Genomic DNA, 25,257 nt, shown 5'->3' on the forward strand with positions numbered 1-25,257 from the left:
CCCTCGAACGTAACGGCCAATCCACCTCGGCACGCCTCGCAAGACGCAATGCCCAAACAAAACGACTGCTTTGTTTGCAAATCAGAAAAGCACAACACCTAGGCGTGCAAGACTTCGTTGAGCATCGAATACAAAAAGAAGCGGCATTGAGAGAAGAACTGATGCTACAGATGCAGATTGGTGGGCCATAAATCAAAGGAGCAACGGCGAGATTTATCGTGCAGGATGCGCAATGAAAGGCACGCTACTGTCATGTGCGACCCTGGTTACAAGGCTGCAAAAAACGATGTCCAAAGCGATAGCACCTCCAATTTCCCGATGCAGATGCAGGCCACCATGTTGCCACCTCGCGCTCTCACTAGCTGCCAGCAAGGCGAAGGATTGCACCTCCGGGCATTCAGGTCATGGGTCAGCGGTCCCGACGGCGCAAGTTACCTACGAGGTGTTTTGGACGGTGGCAGCCAGCGAAGTTAAAACTAACACCTCGTGGTGAAATTGTGGCCAAATACGTGGGAGAGGTGAGCCTACCTGTAAATTTATTTGATTCGGCTGTCCCTCCAGAAGCACGACGATATAGAATAGTCAAGCTGCAACTCGGCAGCTAGTTAGGCTAGAAGAGCATGGCTTTTAGGCTATTTCTGTACAAACGAGTAGCGCGAATGTCCCCAGTACAAGAATAAACGGTGCTTTCGTAAAAAACCTACGATAGTTAAGCATCGACTACACAGTAAACTGACCGTAGAGAACAACTCTATGATTAGTGGGAAAATTCGACTTACGCGCTCGGACGAAGTAAAGACTTCAAAAATGCTGACCGTATAAGGCACCCTACGTTTTTCTCTTACGCTGCAAAATCTATCCTATCGTTGAAGAGGATATTCAGGAAGAAATATGCCGATGCAAGTGCACATTTTTTTATTTTCACCAAAATCTGCAACAAGTCGCATATGCGCCTCGTGAACAATTTCTTCTTTAGTTCTTTGCGTAGATCTTCAAGAAGTGAATGTGATGTCATTCGGTAACAAAAAGCCAGATATTAATTTTTTATTGCAAGCACGTATTCATTTTCTAAGTTACTGTCGGCGAAGTCATCCTTCGAGTGTAGAAATCAGGGCCGAGGCTGTGGTATTATCGTCGATTGTTGTTGACTGGTTGCGCTCGGGAATGTCGTTCTCTTTCGGAGAGCCTAGTAAGAGTCCCACGATGAGGAGCACAGAGGCGAGGACCACCACGACGATACCGACCGCGTACCGACGCAGCACCCTGAAGAAAGAACTAGAAAAAGGAGGCACTTACTAACAAGGGCATTGAATCCGAAAATGGGCAAGCAACAAGCTTTTTGCCGCATTATGTCTGACAAGTTTGCTGTAAAATTGTATGCCAGAAATTATTTCAACGGAATAATGCAATAAACACTTTTGAAACTTCCGTGAAAATTATTCTGGGCCCCGCCAGTTTTGGCGTCTGCGGAAAGATTTCGCAAAGGATGTCAGCAATCGCATCACACTTTCTCCTTCTAGTAGTAACGTATTGGACAGTATTAGATACTAAACAGCTGCAGAAAATATTTGCTCCCCCTTCCAATGTCTGTGCATACACTTTTTTTCGTTGGACATTTCTAAACTCATGACACGTTCACGGTATTGGCAACGGTTTGAACTGCAACGCAGTAACTTTTTATGTACAGTATTCAATATTAATATGCTTTCAATTTCATTTATTCAGGTGACCTACATAAACAGGAAAATTGTGGAATGTTTTTGTTAACCATAAAAAGTATACAGCGGCGATTGATGCCTAATGGCGGGCATATCCCTTTAACAGGTAAATCTATTCCCCTGTCACAAGGCAGAAATTCACACTAAAAAAGTCGAAAGGATGTTCGGCAAAAACTGGATTCTCGTCAGGCGGTTCGCATAATGTTACGGAGGAATTGTGAAAGCTACGGGATCGCTAGCCAGGAAACATCCGCGTAAAAATTATCTCTGAACACAGTATTCTTAAACGTACCCAGAAATTTAAGAGTGAATTTAGATTTCTTTTCCTGGAACCTATATTGCCTTGATAGAGATACGTTACCGTCCTTTCGGAGGAAAGCTTCGGAGGAAATAGGGGCCTGTGCCGCTTTCTACATCCTTGTATGAGCAACACATGAAAACACAGTATTGTATGTGTAAGGTGCTTCGCGAACTGTACGCCAGCAGTAGCAACTGAATCCTCCATCCCTACCTGCTGAGATGACAGAAATAAATTCAGCTTGTTTTTCAGAGTACTTCCTTTATTCGTGTACAATCTAACATGTGTTTTCGAAGAATTTATTTTGAGTAATATACTGAGGCCCAAGCGTTTTGGGCCGACTGCGTTTTATTGGTCATCACTTCTTTCTCTATTTCCGAATAGTAACCTATTTGTAAATGGCGGAAATTATACAGTGCAATCAAGCAGCGTAACAGACAAAACATACACGAGTTTCTCACACAGCTAAGGCAAGGCAATGACGGGAAATTGTTGAAATGACAACCTTACTTTGGTAGAAGACCCAAGCTTAAAAACCTAGCATTTATTTTAATGCTTTCCGCACCTATCATTTTGAAAAAAAGGGCAAACATGACCACTCTGATCAACTTTTAATCAGTTCCTAGTTGCTTTATTTGTGTATGCTCTGCAAAAAGAGCCGTAATTATTTGTCTTTTTTTTCAATGTGAACTGCTACTCCACTGTACAGGTGAAGTAAAAAAATGAGTTCAGTGTGACCTCCTTTTTCTAAGTTCCAACACAAATAATGCAATACATTTTGATATTTCCTGAATACTCAGTATTGAGCGCCATTGAATGAAAATATCACTAAAATTTAAAAACATTGTTTTTAGTGATTTGAAAGGTGGGCCTTTTTTACAAATTTTGTTGTTTTGTTCCCAATTTACGAAGCAATATTTTAACAATCTTTTGTAGAGCAATGATCATGTAGTACCCATGGTAAAGATGATAAAAAAATGAGACAGTTTTGCCTTTACGCCGATGTGTGAAGAAAAGTTTTTAGAATCCCGACTTTTCAATACACTTGTTCTCGCTACAAAGAGAGGAATATTTTCCAAAAAATATACACATGACGTCTTAAATTTTTTCGGATCAGGCAGCAAAGTTTGCAAATATTGGGCCAAATACTAGGAAGATAAAGAAAAATATTCGCTTCGTTTTACAAGTCCCTGAAAAAGCCACACCCAGCAATAAGGAAAATAGCCGTGCTCTAGCGGGTTCTAAATATTTTTTTAAAATCAACTACAGTGCTTCTCACAAAAATAATGACAGTTCCACGGTGAGGATACAGCGTTCTACATAATAGAAACGTTTCCCCTCAAACCAAAAATGGTCATGGTACCACTTTGGCTGCCCTTGACTGAACCCACCCCTAATATCTTCATTTACGCTGTTTTAACGATTGGAGGTGAAACCTCCGCCAAATCTGCGCTTTTATAGAACTGAATGGCTTCACACGGTTTTCCACTTTGCGCATTTTTTCCTATTTTTCCTAATTTTAGATATAAACTCTGTTCGACTAATTTTCATTTATGCTATTACAGCGATTAATGTTGGAACCTTCGCGAGGGCTGCCTTTTTGGTGGAATGAAGGGCTTTGAACGGTTCGCCACATTTCGCTATTAGGGGCGAAGCCCCTAAGGTGCTCAGGCCATCAGCGTCTATTATCGTAGTGGTAACCGTCGTTTCATGTATTCAAGGCGATACAGGTACACTCATTTACGCTTCGTGCTTGACCGCAACGAGCAGTAAAAACACCGAGGCACTTTTTTACGTCTCGCGCTGGTACGCTTCATAACGCGTAGTAAAAAACATCGGGACACTCGCTTACGCCTCTCCTAGAACGCTTCGTGCTTCAAAGACGAGAGAATTTTTTATGAAAAGCTCTATAGCTCTACGCCCCAACGGTTTCATTTCCTTTGGGGAAATTGCCAAGGCGGCAAGAATACACTTCTACACTACATGCTTCGCCCCTCACAGTTTAAGTTTAGTAGAGCTGGCCCGGGTATTCTTTAATGCGGTATCATTTCTTGGGCTACTTAAATGCAGAAGTTTTGGTCTGTCTGTATGTCTGTCTGTTTGTGGCTCGATTCAGCGAGCCGAGCGAAATGAAACAGATGCTACCCAATACCTTTATATGCCCAAAGCCAGATAGAAACGTCCAAGCCCGGCTTCAATGTTCATACCTGTCCACACTAATGAACAAGAAAGAGACATTACGCAAGTATAAGGACGAAGTAATACCTGAGTGACATTAGCAGTGCTGCCCTTTTTAAAATTTTTGGATGCTTGGTTTCAACTGCAGAACACCGTCGCCTAAAATTATCCGCGCTACTGTAGCTCCTTGTGTCATTTAAAAATAAAACGGCAAAAGTAACAAAAGGTTTCACTAGAGGGGTTTCCCGTTCCGCTTGAAGCGTTGTACCAGGGTGCCTTAATTTACGTGTATCTCTGCCTTAAGGGAGCGCTGGTATCGAGGCATCCGACTGGGAGCAGTGGAATGTGGTAAATTAAAATTGACTGGAGTAAAACTGTAGCTTGTGATCTTGCGCGGAACGAGACGAGAAGCATTTACGTGGCAGGTGTCTTGTCAGGTGTCAGAAGGGCTTGTCCTTGATCCCCATAGAAGACTCCTTCATGGCAACAAAGGCACAGGCGGTGTCGGAATTTTTCGAACAACAGGACAGGAAGGACCTGAGTGCTTTTTCAGTGGATATTAAGGATCTCTATTATACCATGCCACAAGCGCTATTGCTCGAGGTGGTTCGGGATGGTATTGATGAGACCGGAGCACTCGGGTTCCAGAACTCCTGCGGCATCAGTGCAACGGACGTCGTCAGCATGCTGGAATTTTACTTACGGTCCACGATCGTGAAGTTTGGGGATGAGGTGTACATCCAAAAGGATGGGGTGTGCATAGGATCATGCCTCGCCCCGGCACTCAGCAACCTACTGCTAGCACGTTTCGACAGGAGACTAGCGGAGGCCCTGGAAGTCTCGGGTGTTGTGAAAGTGTTCCGCTTCGTGGACGATTTTTTGGTAGTGTTCGAGCGAGCAGGCGACACGGAAGCACAGGTGGAGAGGATCTTCCAGCTGTTCACTTCAGCACTACAGGTGTTCACCCTAACGAAGGAGCTACCTGAGGAGGGTCGCATTCGATTTCTGGACCTCAGTCTCGTTTTTTCGGCAGACCACGTGTGTTGGAGGTACGAGCCACGATCCCGGAAGGGCATCCTCCCATTTTCGTGAGCACACTCTAAAATAGTAAAGCGAGGGATCGCGATAACGGAACTGAGGAGCGCTTTGGTTCGTTCCTGCCACCACCAAGCTTCCGCAAGCTTTGAAGCCCAGGTGAGCCGGCTGACTGCTTCGGGTTTCCCAAACGAATTTCTGGGGGCCGTTGCCGAAAGGTTGGTGGCCGAACTAAGGGGAAAAAGGACAAAAAAGACAAGTGACGAGGAGAAGAAGAAAATAGCTGTCATTCCTTATGTGCACGGGGTTTCCCATAGGCTAAAAAAGGTGGGAAACCGAGCTGATGTGAGAGTAGTTTTTTCGGCGAGGACCAAGTTGAACGGTTTGTGCCGCCGAGGGAATAGTGACGCGCCAAGGGCCCAACCGTGCAGTAAGAAGCATGACAAGCGCTATCGGGAGTGCGACACCGCGGTGGTGTATGACATTCCACTTTCCTGCGGTAGATGCGTAAACGACCGATTAAGATAAACAGCGAATACAGTCAAAAATGGCACAGGAAGCAACCTTGCCACCCACTGCGCATCTTGCAAAAATTGTTGGCCTCTTCTCGAAATATGCGACCTCATCAAGAAGCACAAGGACCAAATCACGCTGGAAATTGTTGAAGCATTCCAAATCGCTGCGAGAGGGGATAAGTGCGTCAGCAAGCCATCGGTCACCTTAACAGCGAAAGAGATGCTATATTTGAAAGGATGAAGCAGTACCCAGAGTTGTGTGATTAGTTCGGGCGCGGAGAAAAAATGCTTACGCTGTCTGCATATCTTGTGTTTGTTTTTTGTATCTTTGTATAGCGTATATATTTGCGTTTGCAATAAACATGCTCAGTTGTTGTCAGCGCTCGTGATTGTGTTCTCCCTCGTCCTTCGTTTTTTCGCGCTGTTTTGCTTCAATTCATAATGAACCAACAGGCCCCACTTCAGACATTAATCCCTATGGAAGTGTACGACTATTTCTTTTGAGAGGCCTGAAAGTAGGACGCCGCTAAGCATTGCCGAGTAGGAAGTCATGCTTGTGCCGAGTCCTTTATGTCCACGAATGTGGGCTTGCATGTGACCATACAGTCGGCGCCACCCGCGTACATCCTCGGATGAAGCTGCGCTGGGAAGGGTTCTCAATTAGTCCAAATGTTCTTGTTGAATTTTTGTAAATGCAGAGCATTTCTTTAACTCACGATGTTATGCGTCCGTAACTCGGCGTCCGCACCACGGCAGCTGCACCCTCTCTCCCACTCCTCCACGCCCTCAACACGCTTGCAACAACAGGTGCAGCGCGCGCTCCGGTGTTGCAAGCACCGTTGCAACAGCAGGTGGGGGTGCGTCGTGGCGTGACGGTGGCGTGATAGCGCGCTCTCTCTCCGCCTCCTCTCCCTCTACTGCGTTCGTTGGGAATATAAACCCGGGTGTCGGCGCGTCAGCCGCACTCTAGTTCTGCTTCCCTCTCTTCTCGTCGCGTTTGTCGCAGTTGCTAAGCGATGGAAGCAAGACCTTCAACTAGTACCGCGACGCAATCCAACTTCAGCGTCGCGGCACCAGTTCAAGACATCGTGCCATCGTCATCTTCATCTTCGGGATCATCGGTATCAACGGCATCGTCGGCGGAAGACAAGGCGGCGAGGCGGCGGGCTGCCGAGGCCGAGCGCAAGCGGCGTAAGCGCGCCACCCATCGGGGACGGGGTCGGGTTCCACCCATCGATCTTACCGCAAATAAATAATAATAATAACACTTGACGTTACCTAATACTCGTCTCGTTCTCTCTCCCCCAATCATACCAACAACAACCCTACCACCACCATTACAACAACCCATCGCCACCTCCACGCGCGTAACGCCGCTAATGCTCTGCATTTACTTGTGCCCCTCCCGCGGGGGCATGTCGGGTTTTTTTTTTGTCACCAAATCTTCGCTGCAGTGTCTTTACGGCATCTTCATAGCATCCCTCTGTCGCCTGAAGCCTTCTTACTGCTGTCATGACTGGTACCTTAAGCTACGATCTTAAATACTGAAACTTCTCTGCCTTTGAGAGATCTTTGTTGTCGTGCACTTTCTTTTGGAAACATTCCCAAAAAGCTTTCCATACTGACAGCTCACCGATGAAAGGTTCCAAGCGCCGCTTGACCAGCTTCAGTCCTTGTTGTCGACGCTGGGCAGGCAGCTGAGGCTGTCATGTTGTGACGCTGTTTGAGGTGTTGGTACTCACCTGCAGTGCCGCGATCTTCGCTTTGAGCAGGCCGATGGCTTGGTTTGCGCGATCGTCGTATTCTCCCTCGAAGGCGCCCTCTGGCAGGCCAACCTCGGTCACTCCGTTGATTTTCCGAATTTCGCCGTTGTTTACCTCCAATCGTTGCAAAATGGCACTTAATTGTTCCACACCTGCGTCTTGCAGCACCGTTGTCGCCTCGTTGATGATGACGGTGTTCTGTCGTCGTCGAGTGGGTCACTTCAATTTCAGCTTCTACATCGCCTTTGTCTTTATCTCTACTCTCGACTTTTGTTTACCTCAACTTTAGTCCGTAATCACCATTATGTTGTCTGTTTCTCAAAAAACTGAATTACATAAAAACAACGAGGTAGACACGATAGTAGGAGGTTAAATATAATGAAAAAACTCTGTTACTTTCACTCGTACAGAAACAACACGTCTGCTTTGGGTGAAGTCACATGCAGAGTCCCCCCAAAACCTCTCTTCACGGGTGAGGGGGAAGCTCTCTCTCTGACCCCACCGGCGCTCCGTGGTTCGTCTCGGGTTTAGGCTTTCTCGGGGAGCCTGGCTGTCTGTTTTTCTTTTTCGTTGCCGTTGGTCTTGAGGCGATTTCTTACAGTGTAGAATTAAAAATTAAGAGGTGTAGAAGCTATGAGTCATGACTCATAGCTTCTACACCTCTTAATTTTTTGCATACAAACAACTCATGTTCATTCCACGTGTAATTGCTGTCAAAGAAAAGGCGTAAATATTTTACTTCGGGCTCTAATGCAAGTGGCCTACATTTAAATGAGCTGCATTGTGATGTATGCAAATATATAGACTGATCCAGACAAACAGCTTTACGCGGGCTTCTGGGGAATTCCAATGTCGTTCTCTGCAGATGTACGAAAATTGAATTGCAAATTGGAAAGAATACAGCTCAGGCGCCTACAATTTAAAGGCGTGGACACAAAATGGCAAAACGTCAAAATATCACGCGAAATCTGAGGACATGCCACAAACAAAGGGGTAAACTAACAAATTGGGGCGACTAAAACAAAGCGACCAAGGCGAAAACGGTTATGTGTGCGCAAACAAGAAGAATAAAGTGATATTTAGTCCATGAAGTAAGCCAATGAGAGTAAGATAGAGTTATTCCGGAGGGAGTCCGCTGGTTTTTCAAGCCGGAGTGTCTGCTTCAGTAAACGGGCCAATTTGGCGAAAACATGCGAGAAAATATTCTTCGCCCGATACTGCCTGTGCATGCTGCGGAAGAGATGGAGAAAGTACCAAAAAACATGCATATGCTTGCCACCGTGTTTGAAATGAGTAAGGTGAAAACATTCGAAAAACTGTACACAGAAAGGGCAAGGATCGTTGAACTAGACGAGATACCTACAAAAAAAAAATGTTGTGTCCCCGTGAACAACTTGACAAAGTGCTCAATACCAACCAAAGTGTTTATTTTCTTGTTAGTGAGCAGTTTTTCCTGCTGTTCTTTCTTTCACCTATCCGCCAGCTGTTTCCAAAAGTTTAAAGTGTATTATAAACCCAGAATTTCAACTTGGTGAAAAAGGAAACGTCCAGCTTTAGGGGGTTTTGCTTTAGAGTGAAGCTGAGGGAAACACCAAGTTTCTGGAAGACATTAGAAAAGAACGAAGTTGATTGTTCGTGCATAAAAACCAGGGGACAGGCCGGTCAATGGCCTTCACTACCACGGCTAGCAAGAGAGCATATTCGAAAACCAAACACGATTCCGAGTTTAAAAAGAAAAGGTAAGCAGTTGTAGAAAAGTAACTTGCACAGACGTATTGGCTAATGCCGTCAACCCCATTTTGAGGGGAAGTCTTTAGTAATTACAGCAGAAGAGATGGAGTAACCCAGGCCATGAAAAACCAGTAAGCTCATCTACCGAGCGGCTACGTCCCGTGTCGCTTCCTTCGCGCACTTTTCACACACGTCGTCATAATCGTCCTACGCAACGGTTCCTACGAATGCGACCTGTCACAGCTTGCACGCATTCTAAAAAAAACCATGATGCGTCTGCACGGCCGAATAGGTGACGAAGTATGATTGTAAAGGAATGCTCAAAGGTGGGCACACTGGTGCGAAAAAAAGGGGGCGAGTTGTGCTTTCCGGGCCCACCGAGCGCAACTTGGCGAGGGAGAGGGACGTGTTGGCGGCGTATTTTACTACAGCTTCGAAGAAATCTTGTAATACCTGTTGTCACTAACATGAAAACATTAGAGATCAGATTTCGACCGCGTTCCGACCGCTGGTGTGCTTATTTACCCTTGAGACTTTGCCTACACTTATTTTAAGTTTGCGCGGAAAGGCGATATATCCGTCTTTGATGCGCCTAAATGAAGGAGGTAAACTCTGGTTTTAGTGCTCATTTGCATACTTGAAAAAATGGTGATATCAGCGGGTTTTCACACCGCTCTCATGTTACGACAGAACAAATATTTGCTTGGCAGAAACAGCAGCATACAGCCAAGAAAGCGGATCGAGACCGCAGCGGTGTCTTTGGAGCCTGACGACCCCCTTTTGTGCTCCCTAAGAGAATTTGTCAAAGTTAGCTCAGCGCATGCTAAACAGCTTCACGAAGCACCAGCCTTTTAACCACGAAGCTGCTTAGCAAATCGTAATTTTTCGTAATGAGGGTCCTATTTCGTGTCCGCATTTAAAAGTACCAAGAAAATGGCCAGCACGAGCAGGGGAGCGAGGTCTTTGCGGCGCCATCCAGGCAGTTAACAAACCATGAAAATGCCTAGCGCTCGTGTTTGCGTGCCTGGCGACAGCGTTAGTCGAGCCAAGCATACTTACTTTGAGAGGTATCCCAAGATTATCAAAAAACAACATCAGCGTGCACCGTAATCGTGGCAACAGTAGTTAGGAACGAGAAAGCCACGTAAATGGCGTACACCTCTCAAAGGTGTTGCCGAATGAGTATCACTTCCAAAAAATGAAAGCTGTTCCGTTCAATGTTAAAGCAGTCGGAAGAGAACTGATTCGTCGTAAAGGGCTGCAGCACCTTTATCCACTGACTGCTACCAACCAATGCACTTCGAATTTCCCGCCTTCGCAGGAATCACGTGCCCACTGCCTGATACTGCGCCAAGTCAAGTTCTATTCTGTTTGTGTTAGATTTTCCTCCTGCACGTGCCGGCGTTGCACAACCACTTTTATCGCTAATATCGAGAAAACCAACCAAGCGAGCGTTCCTAACTAAATGAACGTGCGGGCTGGCGATTAATTACGTATATTTTGCCCCAAATGTACCTGTAGTTTTCTTTGCGCTAATCAACGTGGGATGTATGACAAGCGTCAGCGGTTCACGAGTTTCGAATGCTTTTACTATATAAATCGGTTGGCTTTCGAAGCCTCTACATTAGGCCTCGATTACGGAACCCCATGTGGTTCTACTTACAACGACAAGCCGACGCTTTAAAGCACTCTGTACTTACAAAAATGAATGAAGGTCACAGTTATAGCAACAATGATGGATCGAAGGTCCTTGCGGCAGCGAAAATGAAAGAAATCGACCGCAATCGTGGACTTAAATCATTTTGTTAGTCGGCAACATTGCGTACAGCTTCGCTACCTCCAGGTCTTACGCGCTATTGTGAGGTTCCGTCATTATGAAGCTGAACAAAATTTCCGTGGCTCATGTCACGTTACGAGCCCTCGCCTCCTAGAAATGTGGAAAGAGGTGTTGCAGGTAGAGATTTTTCGTAAGTCTGCTGTAGGTGCCGCGTAAAGCGATGGTAGGAGCAGGTCTGCAGACCGACCGGTGGCTCTATCGTTGTGGCTGGGTACATTGAGGTTATTGGAAGACCCACCCAGAAAGGTCGCAGTGGTCTCGAAGGGCCGGGTTCTATCGCCGCTAAAGTTTAGCAGCTGATTAGTTTGCCGGAACCGCAGTATTTGAGCAGCAATGGCGCTGCGGTTTTTGGGCCAGCGCCCGAACTCCGAACACAACTCCGCTATTTCAGAAAATTTCACACTGGGTGGAAATGGGCTTAATATACTTGTTAAATACCCGGGGAGATATACGGAACTGTTCCTATGGTTGACTACGCGGAGCTGTGGACCTTGTGAAAAAGCCACAGTGCAGGCCGAACGCGATTCGGAAAAGGGATAAAACGCTGCTGTTTAAACTTTCGTCGAACGCGTCTCGCTGACGGCGTTGTAGACGTTTGCCTTGTGAAAGCGAAAAGTTTCCCTACAAAAACTACTGATGTTGCAAGCTGAAGAAATGTCTGATACTCTGCGAGAGAATCCGGTAATTTTTTTTACGTTTTTCGTGAATTTAGGAAAACGTTTGCAGAAAAGCCGGTGCTTACTTTCTGTTCACATCAGTCGGTTGGATGACCGCGTCTGGCAACTGTTGCGTTTCAGGCTGTTGAAAAACAAAATAATTTATATAGTTTCATTTTTTTATTATTATTCGATGAAAGCCATAGTGTAAGTTTAAGATTGCCATTAAAAACTACGCTAACCGAAAGAGCTAGGAATTTCACATTCTAAGAGAAGGCGCAGTTAGTTACCATACAATAAATTATCTGGAATAAGTGGAAATGAAATGGTAATTTCACTCAAAGAATTCCGCTAAGTTTTTGTAGCCTTTTTGTGGTGCACGCGCGTACTGATAATAACCTCGACGTTTGAGTGCTCTTGTAACCGTTAAGGTTAGACGATGTTCATGTTTAGAAGGATTTCTTACATCCCCAAGCTCTTACGTTGCTGCTTGGTCATCACCGCCATAGATAGAGCGTCCCCGGAAAACTCAGTGTTTTCGCCGACCTGTGCAATTTTTAATATGCCCTGGCCTACTACTTTTAATCACCGAACCGAATGTATGCTCGAGCAACACTTCTCCCAGGGTATAGGTATCTTTGTAAAAGTTCCCCTAGTTCCACTAATACAACCTTAATATTTAACAAAATTACCTTTGACTAAGCTAAGAAGTAATACATAAGACCGAGAGCAGATTCAACAGGACCCACTAATAAAACTACTCGGGCTATGCTTTAAAAGCACGCTAAAGTCTACTAACACCTTATAAATAAACGGGAGTAATCATAATGACAAGTGGAACTGTCAAACATCACGCGGTGGGCTTCACCACAACACTAAACAATGGCCAATTAACATGACGACATGACAAATTTGGCGAATGACGAGGCCCAGCATGTGTGTAAAGCAAAATGTGGTATATGCGCTGTGAGAACAGCGCAAGGCGGGCTTCAGCGCTGCGGTAGTTCGGTACTGTTATGCAAGCCAATCATGTTGCAGCAAGCAACCGCCAAAGGGTGCGGTTGTGCCTTATTCTGATTTCCATAGCAGTGGTTTTCGATAGCATTTGAAGAACGGTGTACAAGCGTGAGTTATGTGTCAAGAACCGCCAAGTAGTGAACCCATGATGGCCAAAATGAAAATAAACTGTACTGTGTTCGTCTTCACTTCGTCACCAATAGGTTCATTACCAGAAGGTAATGAACCTATCAAACCTCGCATGAATTGGGCGCTCTGTCGGTAGGCTACCTTTATGGTATTTGCATGTTGTCCATAAACGGTACTTACAGAATTTGCGGTACCCGGTAGCAGGTAAATACGTTTTTTGTCGGGATCGTTGGCACTGGATGAAGAAGCGCCTTGCAATTTAACTCCGCAAGCAGATGTTGGCCGCAAGTGCATCCTTCCCGGGACACAGACCTGCAGGACGGGCATACCGGAAAATGACGGTTTTACATTTTAAAATGTAAAATGTTTTACAATGTTTTACAATGACGGCATTTTTTGTTTACGCCGTGCGTCATTTCCTCTGCGCGCCTTAAGATGTTCTTGGGAGCATTTAGTCCACCTCTCAAAAATAGAGGCTTTGGCCGCACCTGTCATTATAGTCGGTATATTATATATTTTAAATCGTCGTCGCCTAGTGATTATTCATAGAGCTAGGGGGACATCACCGGTTGTGGGCGCCTAATTGCTTGAACGCATTTGTTAGCAGGACTTTTAAAGTTTTGCTTTTATTGTATTCCTCGCCAGCAAAGACAGCTTAGGGAGAATCTGCCGTCTTCTGCTCTTCTGTTTCACCTTGCCTTTTTGATTCAGTGTTTGCAAAGAAGGCGTTTCTGGTGTCTTTCTTCCGCCTTGTCGCTCCTGAAAGCTGGATTTGCTAGACGTTACTAATTTTGTTAATCGATTTCTGTTTTTTTTACATAATTAGTTATGACACGAAATTCATTATTTTCCGTGTTGCGGAAGCTACTAGATCGTCAGTAAACATCTTATTCGCTCTTTCGTTCTCTCCCTGCATCTGCTCACTTCCCGAGCCGATTCCCACTTCTACCTGGGAGATGGCATACCTCTTCACTGTTCGGGTGCAATCGAACAAAAAGTTTTTGGTCAATGCGGCAAACGTGTCACGTGCGTCCAAGGAGGGAAAAGGTAGAGCAGTTACAATGGCGGTAAAATGATTGAAAACGGCCGGCGGCCAACGCTGCTCGAAGCTGCTGAAGTTACGGAAAATCGTATGGCAATCTAGTTCAGAGGAAACTGGAAGAACATGGTCTATTTTCGGCGAGTTGGCATTTTGAAAACGTACTGTTTTAGTAAAGTCAGGCGCTGCCACAGTACACCTGAAGTGTACGTGACGTGGGCTCGAAAAGCTTGAATTTCCGTTGTCCGAAGAAAAACCGTGGAGTATGGCAACTCAAGCAGTGCATGTAGCCCATTATAGATAACGCCTATGACCCTTGATACCGGGAGAGGATAAGAGAATTGATGGCAACACACAAATAGTAGTCGAACGAACCATCACTCAGATCTGAGTATTAAGTGAAAAAAAAACAAATGGGGTTAACAGGGCGGAAACGTAACGTGTGAGCGGTACTTTAAAAATATTCAAATTGGGAAGGGAAAGAGTTAGCGAGTGTAACTTCTAATGGAATAGCTTAACTTTAACGCACCAAAATCACTGCATGCGACAGTAAATGTATGTACAACTTCCCGCCATGGGGTAAAGACTGTGTATACTGTGGAATAAAAATGCATGAAAACTGACTGTCAAAGACTTCATTCGGGCCGAAATGTAGAGACATTTTACATTGGATACAACATCAAAGTCTGTGAAAGGAGAGAAAGGTCATATTTGGGAAACATTACCTATGTAGGTTGAAAATTCGGCACCCTCTTGGCACACACATTGCCTGACGGGTAGCGCAAAAAATTGCGGAATCTCATTAAGAGAATAGCTGACTGTTCACACAATAAAAACAAGCCAATGAATGCTTGAAATGACGGCACATTTCCTAAGGGAAGAGCAACAATAAAATAAATAATAGGGTTGCAAATAAAATTGCGTAAGTTTGGTGCTGGGTGTGGTCCGAACCGTCACAACGGTAATGCGAGACTGACCTGAGATTGATTGGCACAGCACAGCCTGATGATTAAAGCTTGACATTGTGAAGTGATTGCCGCCTTCGACTTAGAAACGTGTCCCTGCACCTGAAGGAACAATTTCTGCATGTAAGTAGAGATGTAGCAAGTGGTAAATAAACTGACGCATTCCCACTGACTGCAGTACGACAGGATATTGTCCCAACCTCTGGGCCGTTGTAACGCACACTGGAAGACGACGACTCAGGTGAAACGCGAGAGCTAAACACAATGATGGTAATAATGAAAAGAAGTCGTAACACCTTAAATGTGCAATCAAGGCCAACAAGATGGTAGCACCACTGTCGACACCGGCTCATTCCTGTAGAATAAATGAGCGTGCGTCCTCCCACGCGACACATGTTCTGAGGCATTGATTGGTGCAGTGTACAGGGACGATGGACTCGCCGAGCCCTCCATCAGCAAGATCGCTTGGAGGTGAAGCAGAGCCGCACCACCGGAACATTGTTAGGAGAGCTATGCCGATAGGCACACCCAGAAACTAATGACATGAAATCACGCACCACGCATAAAAGAAGAGCGAAAGAGCGGAGTCGCCGGGAATGGAAGAACCAGCAGAGGCGACAGGGCAGAGGCTGAGGCTGTTACCGTGGTGGACTGCAAGGCGTCTACCTCCACAGCAGCTGTGAAAAACTGGCGATCGTAAGGCGCTGCCACACTCGATGGCGCGCACGTAGTACCTCCCACAAGGCGAATGAATCCCGCCACGACGCCATCCGCTATACATCATAGGGGCGCACGAAATAGAGGGGTATTAGTACGAAAATTCAAGGCTGGGGGTTCGCATCCGGAGCAGTTCTCAGGGCTGTATATTTTTGAAACGCTAATAACCTTCCTGGGCTTCTGAAAAACGGGTATTGCCCGTAATATTTTGCAATACAGGAATACAACAGCCTCTAATGATCAATAATCCCGAACAATTTCACTTTCTATACAAAAAATATTTCGGTGTGCGAGTACGCAAAGTGCATGCAGCCGTGGATGACACACTATGAAGCATAGACAGTGTTCATTGGACCAGAAATGCTAGAAGCTAGATGGATAAAGTGACAGAAAAAAACGCCCTATTTATGCTACACGATAACTACTAAGGCCAAGTTCAGATTGCGGTCGCAAGTGTCGTAATATATTTAAATAATGACGTCATTCGACGTCTCAGCCAACCGAACTGCGCGAAACGCCGTTTTTTTTACGTCCGTAGCGCACGATATAGCTATTACGTCAGCAGTCTGAACATAGCCTAAGGGTTAGTGCATTAAATGGTGAAATGTCGACTCTTTCAGAGTGTTTCCCACAATGTACTGCGTCATTTAGGAAGAAATAAACAGTGATACGTGCGCAACCTGACAAAGATATTTTAAGTTCAGCTACTTATTTTCTACTTTCTACTTTCTTTTGTAAATAAAACATAAAATAAAAACTTTCCATATATTTCGATGACACCTCGCGTTCACTTTAATAGGCACTCCTCGACGTCTCCTCATGAGCACCACGCTGTCATTATAAGCTTACATTTTAGGCCGCGAGATGACAAATACGTCCATATTTACTGACATAGCTTTTTTAATTGCTATAATAGGCAATTGGAAAACCTAACCCACATTTCTTTCAAGATGTTTTTGTCCTACTCAACGCAGCGCCAACTGTGTAAGCCTTGGAATCTCGGTGTATGTGAAGAGACTAAAGGCTTCCGCAAAGACAACGTTTTTACAGAGCAAGTAAGGCTCAGTAATATTGTGCGTTTGAAAAGCTGGAATACCTGGCATTTAACGCGCCGAAGGTGCAACTGGGCTATGTGGTGCGCCGTAGTGGAGGGCTCCAGAATAATTTCGACCACCTGGTGATGTGTGACCTGCATCGAACCATCGACATACGAAAGTTTTTCTGCTGGTCCACATCTAGAAAGTAGCCACTGGGGCAGAAAGTCAAACCCGAGCCTTTTGTCTCAGAAAACACAACGCCTTGGCCACAGAGGCAGCGTGGTGCGCCTAACACACCACATTGGAACAAAACGCCTTCGCAGTTTACAGTGATTGTCACTTGCGCTAATGTTAGTGCGTAATTCTGGAAGATAACAAAGTGTCATTGCCTGTATACCGAACAGTCTGTAACCTAATTGGTGCTATACCGGGAGAAAACACCTTGGGCCGCTTATGGCAGCCCGCCTAAGGAGAATTACGAACTTTCGCCGCTCAGTGGTTTCATTGGAGCGCCGTCCCTTGTTGCCACTGCTAGACTTGCCGCTGCCTTTGCTTTGTCGCTTCTCACCACGGGACGTCCCCGGCTCCTCAGATCCTGCTTGAGCAGTACGCTTCGTTACGTTCATGGCAACGCTCTTCTTCTTCTTCTCAGCACGCGGAAAGCTCTGTTGTCGTTGTTCCTCCTGGCCCACACAAAACGGCACATACCCACTCTGGGAAGATTGGTTTTGTTGGGAGGCTGAACATGACGCGACATTCTGATACAGACGTTCCGCCAATAAATTGTAGCTGGTACTGACCTATCTATCTCAAGAATTATGCAGTAGGTATATATAATGAGATTACCTATAGTACGCATTTCTTTAGCTGTTCCAGTTTTTATTATAAAAGTTGTATGTGATGTTGCTGTAATGCTCCAAAGTGCCTTCGTGTGTGCAGCTAGGTCAGTATATGAAACTTTCTGACAGCATGTACCGCTCGCACCCAGCGTGATGTACTTCGCGCGAGATGCAAATAAACTCAAACAAAGGAAACAAGCAGAAAAGCAGTGGCGTCCATATACTACATTTAACACCTAGCGATGTGTGATGAATAACATTCAACATTGCCTACATGTTAGCGATCAATTGGGACACTGGGCTAGCTCCGCGGTCTCTGCGGCCTAGCGGGCAGTGTCACGGCTTCAACACTAATGTCTTGGGTAGAAGCCATAATACTGTAATATTTTTGTCTTAGTTCCAGGATTTTTTTTATCAGGGAAAAAATCCCCCGGAAATCACTTCTCCATATTCTTAGGAAAATAAGAGGATTTTAAACATTTTAGGTCAGTTAACGCACGGAGGTAAGCCACTCACCACGTTTATTCGAAGGCATGCACCGCACCGGAAAAAAATACTCTCTTCCCATCGATTCCGGAGCGGAATGTTGCGACGCTACTGAAGCCTAGAAAATAGCACGATCCCTGACAAGGAACACGGAAACACTGACCTGGCCGCACAAGTTGTTTTTTGGTGTCAGCCATGTTCGATGGTGCATTCTCCCAGAGTGAATCCAAGAAATGCTTCCCTACAACCTATTCCTATTCGAATAAAATTTCAAGCGATGACAGTTTCTGACCTGAAATATAAGGAGACATTTAAGACTCCTTTGGTGCATCTTATTTCAAATAGAAGGGCCCCAAGGGGTACCTAAAAACCTTTTTTTTTCTGTCGTTTAAACAGGTGACGCCTTTTAAGTGATCCAACGTAACACGCTTCTTTGCTAAAGGATGGGGATGCAAGAAAAAAAAGGCCTGAGAAAAGGGCGGGCAAACAAACTTCATACAGATCTTCATACTGCTTTTGCAGTGAGGCTATACGCCCACATGAAAAAACCATTCGGTTAAAGCGGCAGTTTCCCTTTTCACATAATAGTTATGTCGATTGAATATTGCAGGAACACACACTGCGAAACTATGCTTTGACAGCTGCTTGTGTTCACGTGCCAGTGAAGCAGTCCAGCTAGCGCATCTTCGATATCGCGCGCGCCAGGGAGGAGTTGCACAGTCAATACTACGCTAAAGTGTGCCCGGTGGCAGGGACAATTGTTTGTAGCGGAAGTGCGTGCCGCCTGCCCGGGAGCTCTTTTCTTCCAGAGACAGCTGGTCACGACTGCACCGTGCCCCCCTACAGCCCTCCCCCCTTCTACCCCCCACGAAGCACGTGCTACGAAGGGGACCCTGCTGCGCTTGAGCCTCCTGCAAGCTGCAAGAAACCCCGCGTTTTGGAGGGTCGTCTTCGGCAACGCTCTGGCTGAGCCGTGCGAGCCGTGGTAGATGGCGCCCGCATTCACGCAGAGTTCCTGAGAAGCGCACCGGTGATCGCAGCTGAAGGCATCCGGCAGCAGCGGTTAACGTACCGCCACCGATAATTCCGAAAGGACCAGCCCGTCTTCGAAGAACGCCTCTGGCTCCCGTATTTTCAAAGGTAAGGCATGAACAGTTGTGAGCGGAGAACAAACCGCCACGTTGTTCAATCACTGCTTCAGCGTTCGTGCGTTGCCGGCCGCAGCAAGGCCAAACTGTTTCAGTATCTAAGAATTCCTTTCTGTATGTTTACCCTAGAGCTAAGAGGAATTCATGAATCTGCCGTGCTCTCCGGACGGCCACTACTCGTGAGTGGGGGAATGAGAATCAGGGGAGGGGGTATGTTTCCATAACGGGCATTGGTCAAGCAGCAGTTTTGTCTGGCGACGTATCGTTTCCAGGTTGGTACAAGCCGTTACCATCGGCGCGCTTAAAAAGCATACTGAGCATACTACTGGGCAGTGACCAGCTCCCTAATCATCTCTAAAGATGCCAAACGACCGTAACATGCAAAAAGAATTTGCAGTGAAATATAAAATTTTACAGTGACAAAACTTGCGAGACATGGCGAACCATTGCGCTGGCTGCTTTGAACTTTCAAAATATGTGACTGCAAAAGCCAAATTGGATATTCTGTTGATTCGCTGGTTAAATTTCTGTCAACTTTCCACCTGAACCTATCACCACATGACACATCCCTTGTAGAGAGCCTTCTGAAGCTCGTGCCTCTCTCTCACCATTGCCGAAGCCACGTGTTATGCTACAACGGTAGCGTCACCTCTCAAGGTGATTCGCATTGTATATAAGGCAGCGGCTTTTTTCCCCTTCACGCTACTGCTCCTTTTTTCAGGTAATGTCTGCCTCGCGTGGTCTCAGAGCCATACTTCGACATTCCTCGGTCCATGCGGTTTCACTTTTCCAGGGGGCCATCCCTGGCCCGCGCTCCCATATTTGGTGTGATTTGTTTACGTGACAATGAGTTTTCTTCCTCCCTTGTTCCATGATATAAAGAGATCTTAAGCTTTTAGGTAAAATCTTTCAGACCTTTTGTTCAAACCCCCTTTGTTAGCGACAGAACCCGGTAGTCTACCTGACAATAGCTCAATCAGAGCTACTGCCCCTTTGCAGGCAGCGGGGACCAGCAGGTTGGGGCCAATTTTTTACAGCGAAGCTCCTCAACAAATCGTAAGTTTTCATGTCCTCAGTTAACAATACCAAAACATTACCGAGCGCTCGCACGTGAATTCTGGCTTTGAGGCAGCGGCTTGGCAGTTATAAAACCGAGAGTGTGCCAAGCACTTGCATGTGCGTGCCTCTCCTGGCGTCCCTGCGCATATCCGTGAAACCAAGAATACCCACTTAGGGAGATTGGCCGAGATTGAGGCGACCGCCTGGCAGGTAAAAAAACTGAAAATGATGAGGCCAGGTATGTGCGCGCCCCGCGGTGACCTTCCAGCTACAACGGGACACATTAATCAAGCCAAGCCTGCCTATTTAGACAGATTGGCCATGTTTGGCAAATACCTTCCACGTTCGCCGTAACCGTGGAAACACTTTTTTGCGATAGAATGCCCGTTGGCATAAACATAACTTATTTATTGGTAGAGATTGGCACCCGCCTCTCGAAGGAAGGCAAAAACGGAGCGGTGGTGGAGGTCCCTAGAGCCACCACTTGAAGTCCGGGGGTCTTGCAGAATGGAGGCCCGTGCCTCTCAGGTGTCGCTTTCTGGACGACTTCAGTGAAGGACACGTCCATATTATACGTTACACATCCTCTTGTTTGGCTGGAGCTCTGCCGAAGGGGCCGGTGTCATCGAACGGGGCATGGTAGCGTGGTGGCCACGTCCAGGTCAAAGCCGCTGAAAGCGCCCCTCCAAGACGAACATTTCGGAGCAAAACCTCTTCCCAGCCAGCAAGCCTACTGGAGAGGTCCGTTCCGTACAGTGGGATAGGGGTACAAGTGGCGCTACACTGATAGTCCTTCCATTGGAGAAAGTTTTGTATTGAACCAGTTGTTAACAGTGGCAGCGTTCGAGGAATAGACGTAGGGTGTCAAGCGCTATCCGCAGCAATGTGAGCGGAGAGCGTATTCCGGCGAACCGACAACATCCAAAGAGGGCAGCTTAACGTGTCTAGTAGTGTGTGAATGTCCCTTAAAATAGTGCAATTTTAAAGCAAAGCTTTCTACCTCTACCCCCCAAGGGTTCTTTCGTGACCGTTGGTGTCACCATAAAACTCCAGCGAACAAATAAAAGAATTTACTGGCACCCCCGGGAATCGAACTTGGAACTAATAGACTAACAAAGCGAGAGCCCGTTGTCTTACAGATTCAGCTACGAGCCCACGCGGACACGAGAAGACAAATGGTGTACTCACCAAGCACATCTGGTTTACCCCCTGCCTTCTCGCTGAATGCCACGTGAAAGCGTCACACGACCACTCGCGCCCGTCTAGCGGCCCTGTGCGCACCTTGCTTATGTGCTAAGGGTTACAAAAATTAAAGGAAGCTCACACCAATCCATTGAATCTCACTTTTAGTACGCCAATGTGCTAAAGCCTGTGGCCTCCAGAGTTCACGTAAAAAATCACAGCTCCTTGTCGTCTGCCCTAACGCCAAATAAAGGAATACATTCAAATACTCCTTGATGACCGGGCCATCACTCTAAACCCCAGCATCAAGATCCTGGGCCTACATCTCGAGGCTAACACCAAGAGTGACGTCTCCTTGCAGCGCCTCAAAAACAGCATTAATCCAATCATACACATGATCAGGCAAGTTGCCACCGAGAAGCGAGGCCTAAAAGAATCCGGTACATTTCGATTAATTGAAGCTTTTGTCCTCTCGAGAGTTGCTTGCGACACACCCCTATCTTCTTCTCGACGAGGAAGACATAGAGATGCTTTATATAATGATTAGAAAGGCGGTTGAGCAAGCCATTGGTCTTCTCATGAGTGGGTCCACACTGAGGCTGCTTAGCACGGGCTCCACAACACCGTGGAAGAGCTGATAGAAGCCCATCTTTATAACCAGAAGGTCCGACTCAGAACTGCGGTGGGTAACCGCATACTTCACCAGATTGGCTGGGCAGCCCAGAATGTCACTCCGCTTGACGTACTCCCAGACTCTTGGCGACTAAAACTAAAGATGCTTCCTTTGCTTAGAAATATGAACCCCTCACATGACGAGGGTCAACGAAAAGCACGGGCTCAAGCGCTAAACACCACCCTCGGTGGGGATCATGGAGTTATCTAAACAGACTTCTCCTAACATCGAGGGCAGCAATACGCCATTATCGTGGCTACCTCCAGAACCAACCTCCTTGCGTTTACCTCGCTTAGGACCCAACAAATGACGGCAGCAAAAGAGGCAGCCATCACATTGGCTCTCACTCAACCAGGGGTTCGGAGGGTAGTCACGGATTCCCAGCAAGCCTAATGGAATTACCAGTCGGGTTGGGTGTCCTGACCTGCACTGTGCGTGCTAAAAAACCACTCCCCAAACGGTTCCATTCAGCGCATCTGGACACCCCCTCACGCTTCAATGGAGGGCAACAAATACGCCCACACAACAAGCCTGCGCTTTTACCTCCCGTGCTATGGAGCTGCACGAGGACAGTCACCCGCTTGTCACGTCCACGGAGATAATCCAGCATTATCGCCTTCTGAGACACACCGTACCTTCGCCTTACCCTGACCTTTCCAGAGAAAAACAAACTACCCTACGGCTCATAGAATCCGGGCTCCTTCCCACAGCCTACGCGTCTTCACGTAATGCATCCGAATCGCTACGACGCTGAATGTAAATTTTTCTCAGAAGTAGGAATACTCCGCCCCGTAATCGGGGTGTGCGACTTTAGCCCTGAGCACCCTCCTCTCTTTCCGTAGACTACCCAACAAGAGCAATGGGAGATGCTGCTGTCCAGGCTCTCTCTACCTACCCAGCTTCAGCAGGTGGACAGAACACAGGCTGCGCGGTCTGCATATGGGCCCCACAGAAGAAGGAAACACTCCCCAAGGCTGCACTCTGGGCCGTTCAGAAATCTGAACAGAAGTGTTTCTTCCTCCTCCTTCTCAGCCGCAAGTCTCGTCGCCTCCGCCTCCGTGGCCTTCTCGACACGCACGCTGCACGCGGCCATAGCGCTGGCGGCAACCGCCAGAGGATGCACGACGGTGCTAAGTGACTCGAGGGAGGCAATCGCCAATTTCGCAAGGAACCAAGTGTGTGCGAACGCAGTGATGGTCTGGACTCGCGGACGCCGATAACCTTACGATGGTTCCCGGCCCAGATGGGCAGCGTGGGACCCGTTCGCAACCGCAACGAGGACGCGGACAGGGCGGCGAGGGCGCTAACCGGACGCCCCGTCGGCCCGCGCGCCGCGTCACCTCGTGCGGCCAAGGAAAACAACGACGCCAGAGAGGACAACGACAACGCAGCCCGCAGAGGACAACGACAACGACAACGCCCGCAGAAGAGAACGACAACGCAGCCGGAGCCCGCCCCGATTACAACGTATGGAGGGGTCCTGGAATGGCACAGGGAGCAACGTAAACGCTACCCTGCGCCGCACCCGGACCTCACCCAGCAGGAGGCGGCGCTCCTCCAAGTGGGACAGAGCAACCTTCGTCAGCCAAGGAACTTGATTTTTTACAAGGGGGAAGGAACGCTACATAGAAAGTAATCTAGGGGCGCAACACGTGTGTCATGGCTTGAGAGGGCTTTTTATCATTTCAAGTGCGTGTGTTTTAATGGGAATTTTTAGAGCGTGTGTGGCGCGTCATAGCACCGCTGTGATGCATTGCTTGTTTTGTTGTGAGCATTTATGGCACGTGTGTGTAGGTGTGTGGGGTATAAATATGTGTTATTTTTCAATAAAAGATCAGTGGGCAGAGGGCGGATGGTTTAGTATAGGCACGTTTGAGAGGCCTAAACGAGGCAGGGCAGACGAGATACTGCATTATAGTAGATAAAACGCCACACTGGGCCTCGTCGTCCGCGAAGGCCTCTACCGCTTCGTACTGGATCTCAGCCGTCCGCTGTGATCCTCTCGCATATGCTTGTCTGGTAGATCAAACCTGGTGATATAGTCATGGCGGCCTGGTTACAGGGCGATCTGGTGAAGCAGGTAGAGAAGAGCCCACATACCTAGCCAAGGCCGGTGCTCCCGCAACAAAGGTAAGTTTTCTGCATTCGGGCTGAGCGACGTTGTTCGACCAGTTTGTCAACCATGTTCAGCTGAGCCTCAGCTTGGAGCGATACTATCGAAGTAATTCTAGGGAGGCAGGTGGTGGTGCGCATTGCGGTTCTGGCAACAGCCTCAAGTCAGACCCACTCCGCCTGAGTCATGTCCTGGAATCCGGTCTGATAAAACAGTCGGCGCTGCAGTATTGATCTTACCAGGATACGGCCCATCTTCGAGCAAATGCAACCACATTTCTGCAAGATGCCTGGAATCAGCTGAATCTTCTGGCCTGATTTTTATCGGGCAGATCAAAGTCACATAGCAGCCGACCCACCCGCAGAAATTCCCAACCCTAGAACGCGAATAGATGTGACAGTGCGTACGGGTTGGCTGGAGAGTCGGAGTATTAGGGTAGAAATCGCGATTTGCGAGGGCCCCAGGCACTGCTCACAGGCAGAACGGCTCTTTGTCCGCTAAAAGTGTCAGTCTTGACACTTTTGACATTGACATTGTGTCGGTGTGTCTGCCAAGGCTTGTTCTAGCAACACACTTTGGCAATGCAGGTCTGAGTGGGCGGTCCATACAGTTATGTCGCCCACGTAGCCGAGGAAATGTAGTTGCAGTATGTTGCTCAGATGCCAGGCAAATGGAAACATCATAATTTCAAAAAGGGGGGCAACATAACTTACCCCTGAGGAACTCCGCGATCTGGTGTGAAGTGATTATAGCTTGCCCCGCAAATTCGTAAAGAAAACGATCTTTTAGCAAGAAAGCTCTGGATGGAGTAGCACTGCTTCTCTGGAAGACAAAAGTTTCAAGAGTTTCCAGGATAGCCACCTGGCTGACGTTATGGTAGGCCTTGTGGATCTCCATGCCAAGGACAGCCCGCGCTTTCTCTGAACGACCGCCTAGTAACACCCTTGATAGCAAATGGTCAAGCCATCCTCTCTACCCAGACGAGGTCTAAAGCATATCTCGGCAAGGTGGTACGATAAGAAGGTGCCAAGCTACCTTTGAAGGCGGGATGCCAGCATGCGCTCCAAAAGCTTGCAATTCCTGGACGTCAAGGCGAGTGAAGTTATAAACTGGTCGGGCAGC

The 25,257-nt window shown here is 47.1% G+C and overlaps 1 protein-coding gene across 2 annotated transcripts in view; it reads right to left on the reverse strand.

Moving 5' to 3' along the window:
• Positions 1 to 962: 962 nt before the first annotated feature.
• LOC144144197 (uncharacterized) overlaps positions 963 to 25,257 on the reverse strand; it is a 46,064-nt gene continuing 21,769 nt past the window's right edge. Inside the window, exons 2-4 of one of the 2 annotated variants that reach the window (XM_077675561.1) lie at positions 13,058 to 13,189; positions 11,818 to 11,873; positions 963 to 1,275 (exon numbers count right to left, since the gene is read on the reverse strand). In XM_077675561.1, the coding sequence (XP_077531687.1) occupies positions 1,089 to 1,275; positions 11,818 to 11,873; positions 13,058 to 13,189 (375 nt within the window). In that variant the 3' untranslated portion in view covers positions 963 to 1,088. The remainder of the gene's footprint in view (positions 1,276 to 11,817; positions 11,874 to 13,057; positions 13,190 to 25,257) is intronic. The other variant, XM_077675562.1, reaches the window with a different exon arrangement.

The sequence above is a fragment of the Haemaphysalis longicornis genome, unplaced genomic scaffold, assembly GCF_048455015.1.
Source record: "Haemaphysalis longicornis isolate Haplotype H1 unplaced genomic scaffold, Haemaphysalis longicornis Haplotype H1 scaffold_66, whole genome shotgun sequence".
Lineage (NCBI taxonomy): Eukaryota > Metazoa > Arthropoda > Arachnida > Ixodida > Ixodidae > Haemaphysalis > Haemaphysalis longicornis.